Source organism: Glycine max, chromosome 9 (assembly GCF_000004515.6).
Source record: "Glycine max cultivar Williams 82 chromosome 9, Glycine_max_v4.0, whole genome shotgun sequence".
Lineage (NCBI taxonomy): Eukaryota > Viridiplantae > Streptophyta > Magnoliopsida > Fabales > Fabaceae > Glycine > Glycine max.
In genome coordinates, this window is record NC_038245.2 from 13012282 (window position 1) to 13028947 (window position 16666).

Here is a 16666-nt window from a genome sequence, read left to right on the forward strand (position 1 = left end):
TGATTTTATTTTATTTTACAAATTTCACATTAAAAGAGTTAAAAAAATAAAATAAAATTGAAAAAATAGTAAAAAAAAAACAAATATTTTCTTAGTTGGTGTTATCCAATGAAAAAGAAGGGAGTTTTCCTTAATTTTGTAAAGAGAAATAATGAAGTGAATTGATATTATTTTGCTATTATAGTGATGAAAAAATTGAATTGATATCTTGATAGCTATGGAATAAGCTATTTAATGTAACCGTGATTCATAAATATTTCAACAGTACAAATACTTATTTTACACTCTTAAGTTTTTTTTTCCACATTATATCACGAGAATTATATCCAAAACTAAAGAGTGCTGACAAATTTTTTTCCTTTTTTTTTTTCTTATTCTATCTATATAGCTAGAGATTTAGAGCAACTAGAAAACTTTCATATGATGCGGGACTAGTTAGGTTATCAAGAAGTTTAGACATGTGTAAATCAATAAGTTTGTCTTGTGGAGGAGACATATTGTCTACAAGGACGAAAGAAGTAAACATAGGGAAAAAAAAAAAAACCGTGGTCATGTAGCACAAAAGTGAATCAGACAGACCAAAACGCTGATATTGGGGAAGTTTGCAAACATAGAAGCCTACATTCGTGAAAAACAAGGAAAAGGAATAGTTAATCATGTAAACCAACATTACATTGGGTTCACAAAATTCTTCCAAAACTAGCCCACACCTCCCAAGCCAGCCAAAACACTGTACCATTTCCTAAAGTAAATGTACCTTGTTAAGCCCACACTTAATCTTTTCCTTTTTGCTATGCTACATTGACTCGTTGTTTAATTAATGTTGTTAATATACTATTGGCTAAAGTAACTTGCATTTGCTAATATTAATTATTGAAAAACTATTGTTGACACCTAGATTGCACTTAAATGATTGGGGGTATCAAATGATTATTAATAATTTCCTCCGACAAGGGTAGAAGACAACAATAATAAAAAAACCTTCTCAGTTTAAGTTGATGAACTTCAATTGAAGTGGGGACCCCTTATACGCCCCTACTCATTGGTAAATGTATAAATATAAGCAGCCATACATACCAAAGGCCATCTATCACTCATAAGTCACAAGTTCCAATTGCATGATTAATTAAGCTTTTCCTCCTCAAGAAATTAATTATAATTCATCCATTTTGTTAAGGGTTTCAACCTAGCTACTTACTCATCCTTTGGTTCTTCCCAAGAGTTTTCTTCAAATGAAGCCTTATTCTCTTGTAATTTCTCTTCTGCTTTTGTCTCTCTTTCTCACCAAGGCTCAAGGCAAGAACTATATTTTCAGCATAAATTCATTTAGACTTTCAGTATTGTATTATTATTATTATTATTATTATTATTATTATTATATCAACTGGATTTCTCATGTTAGTTGTTTTTGTTCAGGGATTCGCTTGGAGAAAGGGTCTTTTGCAGCTCAGCAACATAAACAACACGTTAGTGATCATTGCTTTGATGTTTTACGTACTCAAATGCCATGCTTTAGTTATATACTTAAATATTTTTTCACTGAAGTTGATAGAACAAAACCAAATTAATTCTCTTCTGATTGCAGGATCAAGAAGAAAGCAATTTGTTGAAAAAAACTAATAATGGTGCTAACAAGGAAGCTATTGTCTGCAAAGATGAACAATATTGCACGGGTACACTGAAGAAAAGAGCCTCTAGAGTATCCAGAAAACCAAAGAACCAGTTACCCCACATTCATGAAGATTATAGTGGACCAAGACATCATAGACCTAGGCACCATTAGTTTAATTTCTAGCCCAGAAATTTATTTTTCTTTGTTATTTTGTTATAACACAAGCATATTCTTCCGAAACCCTAACAAAGGAGACCTTGTAATTCTTGATTCAAATTTCCCACCATGAAGATGACACATCTAATTTTGTGGTTATAATTTAGAAAGAAAAAAGAAAGAAAGGAATTATTTATTCTCGTTTTATTTCTTGTCTTCTGAACTAAAACTTTACAATTAAAGTATTTTATATATTAAGCATTATGCAAGAAAATTTAGTACTAACATGACATAAATTGTATATTTACCGCATTATTAAGTATATCATATGGTTGTTCTTATTTTGCTGCATGAAACATAAAGATTAGGAAACTTGTTACTTCATCAACTTCTACAACCCACGATATTTCAAAGGTTGGTTTAGAGATAAAGTATAAAAAAAAAGGGTTGTTTAGGTGTCAACTCATATATATGAGACCTTGGAATTTCTTCATTTCTCCTATGTATGATTTATATATACATTTTCTCCATGGACAAATGTGAAGAATGGAGGAAATGAAGCTCAGGCCCCAGAAATTGGAAATAATAGAAATTATAAACTCAATGGGGATTTGATAGAAAAAAATATTAAATAATATGATAATGTGACTCATGTGAATTAAAGGTCTAAACTTGATCTAATAAAATAAAGGACCTATTGGCAAATATGAAAAGTTAATAAATTTATGGGAAGTTAATAAACTTCTGATAACTAACTTGATGAAAGTTTGTTAATAAAAGGCAAATGGTTTTATCTCTGCCGTAAGAGTTTTTCCTCTAATTACCCATCAAGAACGTGAGAGGAAAATAAAAGAAGGAAAGAGATAGATTGGAACAATGAAAATTGAAGAACTTATGTCTTTCATGGATCAAGGTAAGTTCTACTTATTTTCAAACTCTATGAGGAAATCATAGATTCTAAGATCCTTACAATATGTAATAGATTCATTGAATATAAATGTATGGAATCTATAACTAACATGTGGTATCAGAGCATTAGGTTATTGAATTTATGATTCTCCATGAATGATGTTTCTTCCACACATTGTATGAATCTAATTCCAATTGAAAAATTATTTAAACTATTTTGTTTTCCGTTGTGCATATTATAATTGTTTTGCGAGTTTGGAATGCCCTGAATCCAAACTTTGAATATCTTGAATTGAAATTCAATGTCTCTCTTACGTCAATTTCAATTCAAAATTGATCTTAAATTTACTGCAATTTGAAATGGAAATATGCCGAATGCCTTCATATGGTGAATGTAATATATTGTTACCCCATATTAGGAATGCCCTCAAAATTTGATTTTGGAAAAAAAAATTGTTATTCAAAATTGGATCAAGTAATTTGGATTAAATGTATGATAGATTTGTAATCACCAAAGTGGTCAAATCTTTATGTTTTGTTTAATTCCAAATTAGTGACAATTTTATTTCAATTACCCATAGAATGGATGCTAAATTATAGATTATTGGTTTATGGGTTAATTGAAGTTCATTATTATAAGACATTTATGGATCACCCAAAGATTGATTAGTTGTTCTTATAATTTATGGATATGACTGTTGGTAGTATGTATGCATTATTAGTTTTATTTATATATCCAAAGATAATAAGTATTTCTAATTAATGCATATGCCTTACTAAATAATTTTAAAATTATTAGCATTGGTATGTTTTTTTGTGTATTAATGTATCACCCAAAGGAGAACATTAGTATACATAGAATGTTTGTTTGTTGTTTGAATATGTATTGTATGTTTAATTTATGACTCAAAGTATTAATGTTAAGCATCTGTTAATTGCAGTATCCTTTCCTATATCTTTGCATTCTCTTGGTATGTCTGTTCCAGTTTTAATTGGTTAAATTTCTCTGATTGGAGCGAACAAGTCCAATTTCACTTAGGTGTGTTGGATCTTGATTTGGCTCTTCAAGTTGAAAAAACTTGTTACTATTACTGATGCTAGTAGCAACGAAGAGAAAACCCATTATAAGGCTTGGGAAAAGTCAAACAAAATTTGTTTGATGCTTATGCACATGAGCATAGCAAATAACATTAAGTCTGCTCTTCCCAAAACTGAAAGTGTAAAAGAATTTATGAAATATGTGGAAGAGTGCTCCCAAACTGCTGATAAGTCTTTTGCTGGGACATTAATGAGTAATTTAACCACCATGAAGTTTGATGGTTCTCGTACTATGCATGAACATGTGATTGAGATGACATATTACAGTAAAACTTAAGTCTCTTGGAATGGTGGTGGATGAAAAAATCCTTTTGTAGTTCATTTTGAACTCATTATCGTCTGAGTATGGTCCCTTCCAAATGAACTATAATACCATGAAAGACAAATGGAATGTGCATGAATTGCATAATATGTTAGTTCAAGAGGAAACCAAACTTAAGAATCAAGGAAACCACTCCGTTCATTAAGTGAGTAATCAGGGAGTTGGAAAGAAAGTCAATAAGAAACATGGAAAGGGCAAAGAACCATTAAAGATTGTTGAGTCCTCTACTAAGATCCAGAAGAAAAATGACAAATGTCATTTCTGTGGGAAATCTAGACATTTCCATATGAACTGCCAAAAACGTAAAGCTTGGTTCGAAAAGAAAGATGAGCATAATGCTTATGCATGTTTTGAATCAAATTTAACTGAGGTTCCCTATAATACTTGGTGGATTGATTCTAGATGTACAACTCATGTTTCTAATATGATCAAGGATTCCTTACAACCTGAACCATAAACCCAAATGGGAAGTTTGTCTTCATGAGGAATAGAGTGAAAGTTCCAGTGGAAGCTGTTGGGACTTATCGTTTAATCCTTGACACTGGATTTCATTTAGACTTATTTGATACTTTTTATGTACCTAGTATTTCTATGAATTTAGTTTCTTTGTCTAAACTTGATGTTGCTGGATACTCTTTTAGGTTTGGGAATGGTTGTTTCAGTTTGTATAAACGTACTTGTATGATTGGATCTGGTACACTTTATGATGGTTTATATAAATTAAATCTTGATAATTTATATGCTGAAACTCTTATGACCTTGCATCATAATGTTGGCACTAAATGTAGTTTAGCGCATGAATGTTCTGCTTACTTGTGGCATAAACGTTTGGGACACATTTCCAAAGAAAGGATGCAAAGATTAGTAAAGAATGAAATCCTTCCAAATTTGAATTTTGCTGATCTAAATGTATGCGGGGATTGTGTTAAAGGCAAACACACAAAGAAAGGAGCCACAAGAAGCACTCAACTTCTTGAAATTATACACACTGATATATATGGACTTTTTTATGTCAATTCTTTCAATAAAGAAAAGTACTTTATCACTTGTATTGATGATTTTTCATGTTATGGGTATGTCTATTTATTGCATGAGAAATCTCAAGCAGTGGATGCCTTAGAAATTTTTAAAAATGAAGTGGAAAGGCGTGGTGAGTATTATGGAAGATATAGTGAAAGTGGACAACATCCTGGTCCATTTTCTAAGTTCCTTGAAAGGCGTGGTATTTGTGCTCAATACACAATGCCAGGTACACCACAACAAAATGGTGTGTCAGAAAGGCGTAATCGAACCTTAATGGATATGGTTAGGAGCATGTTAAGTAATTTATCTTCACATGTATCATTATGGATGTATGCTTTAAAAACTGCCATGTATTTGTTGAACAGGGTTCCTAGTAAGGCAATTCAGAAGACACCTTTTGAAATGTGGACAAGTAGGAAACCCAGTTTGAGACACCTACATGTTTGGGGTTGTCAGGTAGAAATTAGAACATATAATCCACAAGAAAAGAAATTGGATGCAAGAACAATTAGTGGATATTTCATTGGTTATCTAGTAAAATAAAAAAGGTATATATTTTATTGTCCTACCTATAGTACAAGAATTGTTGAAACTGGAAATGTCAGGTTCATTGAGAATGACGAAACCATTAGGAGTGAAGCTTCACAAAATGTGGAGATTAAGGAAGTTAGAGTACAAGTTCTTTTAACTAGTGCTTCTACTTCAAGAATTGTTGTTCCTTATACTGTTGAACCACACAACTATTGGATCAAGTGGCCTCAGAATAATTAAGAAGGGGGGTTGAATTAATTATTAACGAACCTTTACTAATTAAAAATCTATCCTTATTAATATTACCAAAAGTAAAAGCAATAATTAAAGTGCATAGCGGAAATTAAAAGAGTAGAGAAGAAGAAGACAAACACAAGAGATTTATACTGGTTCGACAACAACCCGTGCCTACATCCAGTCCCCAAGCGACCTGCGGTTCTTGAGATTTCTTTTCAACCTTGTAAAAATCCTTTTACAAGCAAAGATCCACAAGGGATGTACCCTCCCTTGTTCTCTTTGAACAACCTAGTGGATGTACCCTTCACTAGAACTGATCCACAAGAGATGTACCCTCTCTTGTTCTTAGTCACAACAACCCAAGTAGATGTACCCTCTACTTGTACCACAAAGGATGTACCCTCCAATGTGTTAAGACAAAGTTCTCAAGCGGTTAGTCCTTTGAAACTTTGTGAAGGGGGAAACAAAAGAATTCTCAGGCGGTTAGTCCTTTGAAATCTTTTGTTTATGGGAAAGGGAAGAATCAAAAGAATTCTCAGACTGTGTCGTTTTGAATTCTTTGACAAGGGAGAAGGGAGACACAAAAGAATTCAGGCACTTAGTCCTTAGTTCTTTTGGAAAAGGGATAAGAGAGACACAAAAAGAATTCAGGCGGTTAGTCCTTGGCGAATTCTTTTTGGCAAAGGGAGAAGGGAATGAAAAAGATGAATAGCACAAGTTTTTGAACAAAGAACTTTTCTTGGAAGAGAAAGTTTTGAACAAAAACTTTTAGAAAGATGAAGAGAAGATGAAATCAGAAAGTTCTGAAAGAAATGAAAGAAGATGTTGAAAGATAGATTGAAAGATTGAATGATTGAAAGAGATGATAGATATGAATTAATTGAATTGTTGTTTCATGCCAAGGTCACATATTTATAGTTTCTTGATGACTCAAGTCAAAACTTGTAACTCTTGGCAATTCCTTTAAAACTAATCACTTAAAAAGATATGACTTTTGAAAGAATCTTCAGAAACAAGTCACTTGAAGAAATGTGACTTTTGGAAATGAATTTTTCGAAAACAGTCACTGGTAATCGATTACCATAAAGGTGTAATCGATTACACATCAACAAATGTGACTCTTCATTTTGAATTTTGAAAATCTTAACGTTTTAAAACTACTGGTAATCGATTACTATAATCTGGTAATCGATTACCAGAGAGTAAAACTCTTTGGTAATGATTTTGTGAAAACTTCTTGTGCTACTCAATGTTTTGAAAAACTTTTTAATACTTATCTTGATTAAGTCTTCTCTTGATTCTTGAATCTTTGAGTCTTGAATCTTGATCTTGAATATTCTTGAATCTTGAATCTTCTTGATGAAACTTTCTCTTGAATCTTTCTCTTGATTCTTGAATTGTTCTTGACTCAATCTTGAAATCATTCTCTTGGGCTTTTTGTCATCATCTTTGTTATCATCAAAACACCTTGAATCAATCTTGATTTATCATCATGAAGCAATGAAGCTTGCTTCTACAACAACAATCAAGAAGAACAACAAATTAATGATCCTGAGGTTAACAATGAACCTATAGTAGAACAATCACAAGAAATAGTATTAAGAAGATCTCAAAGAGGAAGGAGATATGCTATTTTGAATGACTATGTGATTTATCTACAAGAGTCAAAAAATGACTTAAGCATTGATAATGATCCAGTTTCATTTTTAGAAGCCATTAATGGTGATGATTCTAGAAAATGGTTAGATGCTATGAAAGATGAGCTTAAATCAATGCCACAAAATGGTGTATGGGACCTTGTGGAATTGCTTGAAGGATGCAAGAGAGTTGGGTGTAAATTGGTCTTTAAGACTAAGCGTGACTCTCATGGCAATATTGAATGACACAAGGCTCGACTTGCTGCTAAAGGTTTTACTCAAAAGAATGACATTGATTATAAGGAAATATTTTCTCCAGTTTCTAAGAAAGATTCTTTCAGGATTATCATGGCACTAGTAGCTCATTATGATCTTGAGTTGCATCAAATGGATGTTAAAACTGCCTTTTTGAATAGGAATTTAGAGGAAGATATTTATATGGACCAACCAGTGGGGTTTATTGAAGAAGGAAAGGAACACATGGTGTGTAAACTTAAGAAATCAATATATGGACTTAAACAGGCTTCCCAACAATGGTATCTTAAGTTCAATGATACTATTACGTCTTTTCGATTTAAGGAAAACATTGTTGATCGGTGTATATATCTGAAGGTCAGTGGGAGCAAATTTATATTTCTTATTTTGTATTTTGATGACATCTTCCTTGAAACTAATGATCTTGGTCTATTAAGTGAGACTAAAAAGTTTCTCTCTAACAACTTTGAAATGAAGGATATGGGTGAGGCAGGCTATGTGATTGGAATAGAAATATGTTGTGATAGATCACAAGGACTGTTAGGCTTGTCTCAGAAATCATATATTAATAAAGTTTTAGAGAGATTCAGAATGCATAAATGTTCAGCATCTCCCGTTCCAATATAGAAAGGAGACAAATTTAGTCTCATGCAATGTCCAAAGAATGATCTGGAATGAAAACAGATGGAAAATATCCCTTATGCATCTGTTGTTGGGAGTCTGATGTATGCTCAAACATGCACAAGGCTAGATATTAGCTTTGCAGTTGGTATGCTTGGTAGATACCAAAGTAATCCAAGATTGGATCATTGGAAAACTGCAAAGAAAGTCTTAAGATACTTGCAAGGGACAAAGGATCACATGCTTACTTAAAGGAGATCTGGTTATCTTAAGGTGATTGGATATACAGATTCATACTTTGTTGGTTGTATAGATACAAGAAAGTCTACATTTGGTTATGTGTATCTTTTAGTCGGAGGAGTGATTTCATGGAAAAGTGCAAAGCAGTCAGTCATTGTTGCATCCACCATGGAGGCTGAATTTGTGGCATGCTTTGAGGCCACAGTTCAGGCTAATTGGTTGCAAAATTTTATTTCAGGACTTGGAGTAGTTGATAGTATTGCCAAGCTTCTGAAAATTTATTGTGATAATACCGCAACTGTCTTCTTTTCTAAAAACAACAAGTATTCTAAAGGTGCTAAGCATATGGAATTGAAATACTTTGTCGTTAAAGAAGAAGTTCAAAAACATAGAGTGTCAATAGAACATATTAGCACTAATCTAATGATTGTTGACCCTTTAACAAAAGGCTTACCACCCAAAGTATTTATTGGCCATGTAGTGAATATGGGCATTATGTCTGCTAGTGAATGTTGAATGTTATTATTATCAATAGTGTCTATTTGACACTTTGAGCTCATTATTGTGTAAATTTCTGAAATTTGTGTTTTCTACTTTATGTGTATATGCATGCAAATTATGATGTGGAAAACATATTATGTTTTTGTTAATGAAAGAATGACTTTTGTTTGAACCCATTATGAACTTCTCATTTTATAGTCATATTAAAGAGAAGGATAATATAGTAGTACATGGAAGGGAATATGTTGATTAAATGACATATAACCGCCATGACTCTTATTGTTTTTTTTATCTTTAATTATGATTAATGATGTAGCCAATTTACCTAAAGTCTTTTAATGCGCATTATGATTTATGTAAATATTAAATCATGAAGTGTTATGGCATCACAAGAGTCAAGTGAGAGAATGTTAGAAAAAAATATTAAATAACATGATAATGCGACTCATGTGAATTAAGGGCCTAAACTTGATCTAAAGTCTTTAATTATGATTAATGATGTAGCCAATTTATCTAAAGTCTTTTAATGCGCATTATGATTTATGTAAATATTAAATCATGAAGTGTTATGGCATCACAAGAATCAAGTGGGAGAATGTTAGAAAAAAATATTAAATAACATGATAATGCGACTCATGTGAATTAAGGGCCTAAACTTGATTTAATAAAATAAAGGGACTTATTGGCAAATATGGGAAGTTAATAAACTTATGGAAAGTTAATAAACTTATGGGAAGTTAATAAACTTCTTATAACTAACTTGATGGAAGTTTGTTAATAAAAGGCAAAGGGTTCTATCTCTACCCTAAGAGTTTTCCCTCTAATTAATTGCCCATCAAGAACGTGAGAGGAAAATAAAAGAAGGAAAGAGATAGATTGGGACAAAGAAGATTGAAGAACTTATGTCTTTCATAGATCAAGGTAAGTTCTACTTACTTTTAAACTGTATGAGGGAATCATAGATTCTAAGATCCTTACAATATGTAATAGATTCATTGAATATAAATGTATGGAATCTATAACTAACAAGATCAAGAAAAGGAAATATTAGTAAATAAGCTACAACAAGAGCTTTCTCATGAGCACTATTCGGACTATCCGGACCTTGTAGATATGGACTATTCTCCCGATAAGAAAAACCCTCCCATACACAACTAACTCCTCTGGTGATCAACAAGAAAAACAAAAATTTTCTATTTAGAATAAAATATATAAAGGGAATTGAAGTTGAACAATGTTACAAAAATGTTGCAGTATTTTTAGGTTTAAAGAATGTTTTGGAAATTATATTCTATCTTCTATTGATTATAATGTATTTTAATAACATTTTTTAAAGATTGATGACACATACACTAATACCCAAACTTTGTTTAAGTCTTTTTCTCTTCAATAACTTAAATTATTATCGAATTTGGTAGAATCTCCTCACACTAATATTCTTCAGTGAGCTCCTCCAAGGATGACGGTGGAGTGTACTTGTGATGATACTTTGACGTTCAAGTTAGTGGTATAAAGGTATAATAGATATCAAAATATAGATTAGATTAAGAGTTATTTTACCTAAACCTTGATAACCCCTTTTATAGAGATCAAATTTAATGATAAGATATCAATTTTCCTTATAAGATAATTAGAAAAAAAATATGATTTTATCGTATATTTCCTCTAATAATAGGTAATATTTGGTTTTAGGAGATATCTCTATTTTTCTTATAGAAGATGGAGTTTTCCTTTTACCTTAATTATATTTGTTAGATTCTGAGAAGACTACTCGGTCGACCATCGAGTATGAAAGCTTGTCAAGTTCGAGTAGTACACATGCCCCCCAAGCTTTGAAGCTGAATGTAGTAGCTTTGTAAAAATCTTCTAAGTCCTATACTCCGACGTCGCTATCAATCGATCGAGTTTGAGTAGTACCCATACCAGTTTAATAATAAAGTCCAAGAAGGATTTTGATTTCCTCTTTAGTCAAGCATTCCCTTAATCTTAAAGGGAAATGGATGAGGTAGTTGTCTTCTGCTGAATTTGTTTGTTTGAGTATTCAAAGATACATATTGTCATATGTTACTTTGTTCAGACGCATTAAATGTTGTCATACATTTTCAAGAAAAGAGTAATAATTATGTCTTTTCTTGTTGAGATTTTTTTTAAGACACTCGAGGGTCACGTCCATCCGACCCATCAAATTGGATATCCATGTTTTGATCAATGAAATAATAGCACTTTTTCTTCCTAGTGTCTACTCGAGGGTCACATTTCCTTCTTTCACCTATCGCAAGGTTGGATGGTATTCCACTTTGGGTCCCTTGAATTGAGTGACATTTGGTAGGTCCCAATCGTTAAACGACTGAGTGCCTTCTTGAGGGGCTTTGTTAATACTGAGTAGTACACATGCCCCCCCAAAGCTTTGAGTCGAGAGAACTAATGCAAGTAGAAGTACCCTACCTTAGGTTCCTTGAGCCAAGTGTTGGTCATTTAACTCGTGCTGTGATGTTTAAGAGGTTGACTCAAAATGCTCTTAGGGTCATCCTGGATGTTGAGTAAAGGCATGTTAGGGATTTTTTGTATGGTCAAGGGAAACCACATGTTTCAAAATAGTATTTGGGCTTGCGTCCTAGTCATCTCCCAAAGGACTAGTGTTTATCCAGACAATTTGAATCAAAAGACTAAGGTTTTGTAAAAGTGTTTTCTCATAGATTTGTTTTGAACAATAAAAGAACAATGAGTAGTAAAAACAAATAATTAAAGAACTCATGCAAGAATAAGAGTGATGCAAAAAAAAGTAGTAAGAGAATGATCACAGTGTTGTTGTGAGAGTTGAGATGTGTGAACAATCAGGGTTGGACTTGGTTTCCCCCTCTTTCAATGTAATAAACTCAAGTAATCCAATTATTTATACTATTTATCCCCAATTCACAAATATATTTTGACCCTAATGTCTTAGGTAGAAAGGCCTAAATTATTTAGATTAATTCCCAATGTCTTGAAAAATTAATCTAAATAACCAACATTAACATTTAGGAATTAACAAAGTCTAATTGGTATTAACCTTTGTCTAGCGACAATCCCAATTAGGTACTCTTCTCAATTCAAGAACCAAAAGAGTGTGAGTCAACTAAACTAATGGTTCTTATGATCATGCAACAGGTAATCATTCTAAAACAAGCATTAAGAGTAGAAGAATAATAAAAACATGAACAATTGTATTAAAAGGAGAATTACATGAAATTAGGTTTAGTCGTTCCAACCCCAACAGATGAGGAGATTAGTTGCTCATAACTTGATTACAATGGCTAATAGAAATCATATAATGTGTAATGAAATTAATCTGAAATCCCTAAGAATGATACTGATTCAATCATACCCCTTAAGGGTATTGGATAGAACACTCAAAGAGGATTAGGCTAGAGCTGCTGAAGAAGACCCTAGGGTTCTCATGAACCTCAGGGTAGATTTCTGAGCCTATGGACCAAGGTTGGGTCCACTCTTCTTTGTAAATATAAGAATAAGTTTTCCTTCTTTTGGGCCTTGTATTTTGGAAATTCTAGTAGTATAAAGTTTTAGCCTTGTATTTCAGGGCATTTTAAGTAGTCTTTGTAGTAGACACTTTTTGTATTTTCATGTATTTTGGCATGAGGGTGAGCTTAGCTATTAGAGGGGTGTGTGTAGCTAAGCTTTAACTTCTCAAGGAAGCTTCTCAAGGTGGTGACCTTAGATATTAGAGGGGTATGTGTAGCTAAGCTCTAGCTTCTCAAGGAAGCTTTCATTTAGTTAGTGACCTAGGCTATAAATAGAAACATGTGTAACACTTGTCATAACTTTGATGAATGTAAAACTTGTGAGACACACTTCAAAGTTCAACTTCTCTCCCTCTTTTTCTCCTTCAATTTCGTGCCTCCCCCCTCTCTCTCTCTCATTCTTTTCCTCCATTGAATCTTCCTCTCTAAGCTTCTTATCCAAGGCTGTCTCTTGGTGGTGAAGCTCCTCCTTCCATGGCTTTTCCCTAGTGGATGATACCTCTTCTCACTTCTTCTCCTTCATCTTTCGTTGCATCTCTAGAATTGAAAATCACAATTGAAGAAACTCATTGAAGCTCAAAGATCCAGCCTCCATAGAAGCTTCTCAAGCAAGCTTCCATCAAGTGGTATCAGAGCGCAAGAGCTTCAAGTAGGTGCTCCTTAAACCTCCATTAATTTTTAGCTTTACCTTCTCCTCCATTGTTGTTTCTTCATTTTTCTCCATGTATCTCCTCACACGTCTTGTGTTGAATGTTGTCAATATGATTTTTTAGAATTTCCACCAATTAAACTTGCTATAGAAGCTAGATTTGATTTTCTATGGTTCAAATTTCATGTTCTTGTTCTTGAACCATGAGTTGTGTTGAGTCTAGGTTCCTTTGAGTTTTGTTTTGCTAGTTTTTGTGGCTGAAACCTAAACCATAAAATTCATACAAAAACATTAAATTAGAAGAAAACCTCAAAAATCTAGAGTGACTTGTTCACCTATTGTAGTTTTGTCATAGAAATCATGTCTAGTCATGAAACTTGTCACATAAGATTCCTTATGTTGTGCTGAATTTTTTTTTCTTGTTTCTTTGTCTAACTCATTTATTCATGAGTGTATGAAATTATTTTACCCTTTTAGTTTATTTGAGTTAAATCTTGCATGTTAATTAGTCCTTAACATGTTCATGCAAAATTCTTAGAGAGTCTTTGATTGTGAACCTTTTCTTGAACTTTTAGGTTTCCCTATGATTGTCTATTGTAAATTTGAGTTTTGGTGATTGAATTGCTGGCTGAAATTTTGATCCTAAGTGAATATTGAACTCCTAAAACTGTGATAAACAAGCCTAGTGAGTTCAACATACATAGGAAGGTTGAAAGTAAGCCTAAGGCAATCAATATACCATGCTTAAAAAATTCGAAGTCTGAAATTGCTGGTATTGGCAGCTTGAACATACGAACTTGTAAATATTTTTGGGAATTGGTCACTGCGAATTTTGAGCTGAAATTTTACTGAATTTTCTAGACACTTGGAAAAAAAGTAGAAAAAAAGAACCAAGTGATTTGGATAAAAGGAAAAAAAAATAAGAAAAATCATTCAATTTGGTAGGAAAATCAGTGTCAAGGAAAAATATAAAAAAAAAGTGAAAGGGAAGTGTGGTTGTTGTTTTGGCTCAAAATTTGTTCTATAATTAGTGCCTATTTTAGACCAATCTTAGTTCTGAAATTTCAATTGAAAAGTAATGTGAAAACAAGTGCCAAAACTAGAGGTTTCTTGAGTCTTTTTTTTTTTTTATAGTTTTTTTACTTTACTCTAGAGCCATTCTAGGTTTCTCTTTGAGTCCTAGCTTGCTTTTATGTGATTTTCATTGATTTAATTGTTGAATAATCCTTGAAAATTTGTCTTGTTAAAATTCTATTGGTTTGGCTTTCATTTCATTTTTTGGTCTTTGGTTATTGCTTGTCTCTTTGTTTCCTTGTTTTTGAGTTGTCATATAGTGAATTGGAAAGAAGGATTGGTGTCATCCCTTGAAGAATTTGAGTCAAGAAGCAAGGGTCCAACCACCTTAAGAGCTATTGGACTAAGAAGCACTCCAAATTGAGTGAAACACCAAAGAGAGAACAACCACCAAAATTGAGGACTTTTTTTTCTAACTTTGTAATTGGCAATTTACTTACCTTCATTGCTTTCAAATTTTGTAACAAAAAGGCCTTTCATTGGAAATGTGTTGGGAGCCTCCAATAGGTTACAAAACTTCCATTTGTGTATAATAATTTTAGGCAATTTTCCCTTAGGATAGTGAGTGTTTTGTTGGGAGCCTTAAATGTGGTCATCCAAACACTCTTAGGATCCGCCTAGTTTACATTTCTTGCACTTTAATTTATTGCTTACTTTCATAGCTTATTTTCTTTACTAGTCATGTCTAGTTTATCTTGTTATTGCATAATACTTTCTTCTTGCTTATCACGCTTATCTTGAGTTCTTTTGAACCCTATCTTTTACCTTTTGCAAACCCCCAACAAGAAAGAACCACAACTTAGGAACCAACATAAGTTATCATTCATCTAGTGTTAATGGTGAGGATACTAGTCACAAGGACCTTCTATCTAGAATATTAGATGAGTTGAGTTCCCTCAAGTTATAGATAGAAAAATAGAAAGAAAAGGAAAAGGAAAAAAGAGGGTAGAAATTAGTCAAGATGAGAGGGAACAAATAAGGGAAGAAGAAAGAAGGAAAATACTAAAAGAGTTAAGAAAAGAAAAACATGCCTCCTATAGTAGTCATGACTCTTGCAAGAGCCTAAGTAAAGAACTTTGTGACTATTATGAAGGAAGGCATAGGTCACATCCTAGACCTCACTCCCATAGGAGAGAAAAGGAAAGAAAGCCTCAAGCATTAACCTCCCATACTTCCATGGGAAGGACAATGTAAAGGCTTATTTAGATTGGGAAATGAAGGTTGAGCAACTCTTTTCTTGTCATCGTACAAGTAAGGAAAGGAAGGTTCCTTTGGCTACCCTTAGCTTCCAAGGGTATGCCCTCTATTGGTGGACTTCCCTTGTTATGGAAAGAAGGATTCAAGGGGATCCTCTAGTAGAGTATTGAAATGACTTGAAAAGTGCCCTTAGGAAGAGGCACATCCCCTCCTACTATAAAAGGGAGCTTATGGACAAGCTCCAAAGGCTTAGACAAGGGAGTATGAGTGTTGAAGAGTATAGGCAACAAATGGAACTACTCCTTTTGAGAGTTGGGCTTAGGGAGGAGGAAAGAATAAGTATTGCTAGGTTCCTTAGTAGACTTAATATGGAAGTGAGGGACAAGGTTGAGCTCCTTCCATATAGGGACCTAGATGACCTAGTCCAACTTTGCATAAGCGTAGAACAATAACTTAAAAGGAAGCCTACTTCAAAATCTTATGGCTCTCACTCTTATCCAAAGAAATACAAAGGTCAAGGCATCTTAGGGGCAACACCTTCTAAGCCCAAAGATGATAAGAGGGATGAGGAAGAAAAGATAGAAAAACAAAAGAGAAAAAGGATAATAGGGCCTTGTCTTCAAAGGCCAAGGGGAAGGAAAAAGAGGAAAAGGCTTCCTCGAAGAAGATTGTTAAGAAGGAAAATCATTTTGCAATGAAAGGTGATATCCAAAGAGCTCTCCTTCTTAAACAATCCTTCAACCTTCTCCTATCAAGGGAAAACTCCCGTAGCACTACTATACCTCTTGAGCTTGAGGTTATTCCTCAAGTAAAGGAGTTGTTGGATGAGGGTTTGGTTCGTAAGAGCATCAATCCTTGTGCTTTGTTGGTGCCTAAAATAGGTATTATGAGGTACCAAATCCCTATGATAGGTGGTATAATGAATGTGTTGAGTGGTGCAACCCTCTTTTGTAAAATCACCCATGCATCCAACATCTTCATGATTCACATACATAGGTGTTGCTACCTACCCTTCGAGTGTGCACAATATGACTTCAAAATTATGTATTTTTCCTTTTTATGTTTCTTAATTTTTGGGGTCGACAA

At 33.2% G+C, this 16666-nt stretch overlaps 1 protein-coding gene across 1 annotated transcript; it reads left to right on the plus strand.

Moving 5' to 3' along the window:
- The first annotated feature begins 1084 nt into the window (after positions 1–1084).
- LOC121172752 (uncharacterized) lies at positions 1085–2037 on the plus strand. Its single transcript, XM_041004901.1, has 3 exons — positions 1085–1296; positions 1417–1466; positions 1586–2037. The coding sequence occupies exons 1-3, from the start codon at positions 1233–1235 to the stop codon at positions 1781–1783; spliced, it is 312 nt and encodes a 103-aa protein (XP_040860835.1). The 5' UTR covers positions 1085–1232; the 3' UTR covers positions 1784–2037.
- Positions 2038–16666: the final 14629 nt, after the last annotated feature.

What these genes read in the sequence shown, in the direction of transcription:
- LOC121172752 (XM_041004901.1), top strand. Translation starts at nt 1,233, where the DNA reads ATGAAGCCTTATTCTCTTGTAATTTCTCTTCTGCTTTTGTCTCTCTTT. An exon ending in CTTTCTCACCAAGGCTCAAG is followed by an intron (nt 1,297 to 1,416) that starts GCAAGAACTATA and finishes GTTTTTGTTCAG; the next exon opens with GGATTCGCTTGGAGAAAGGG. An exon ending in CTCAGCAACATAAACAACAC is followed by an intron (nt 1,467 to 1,585) that starts GTTAGTGATCAT and finishes TTCTGATTGCAG; the next exon opens with GATCAAGAAGAAAGCAATTT.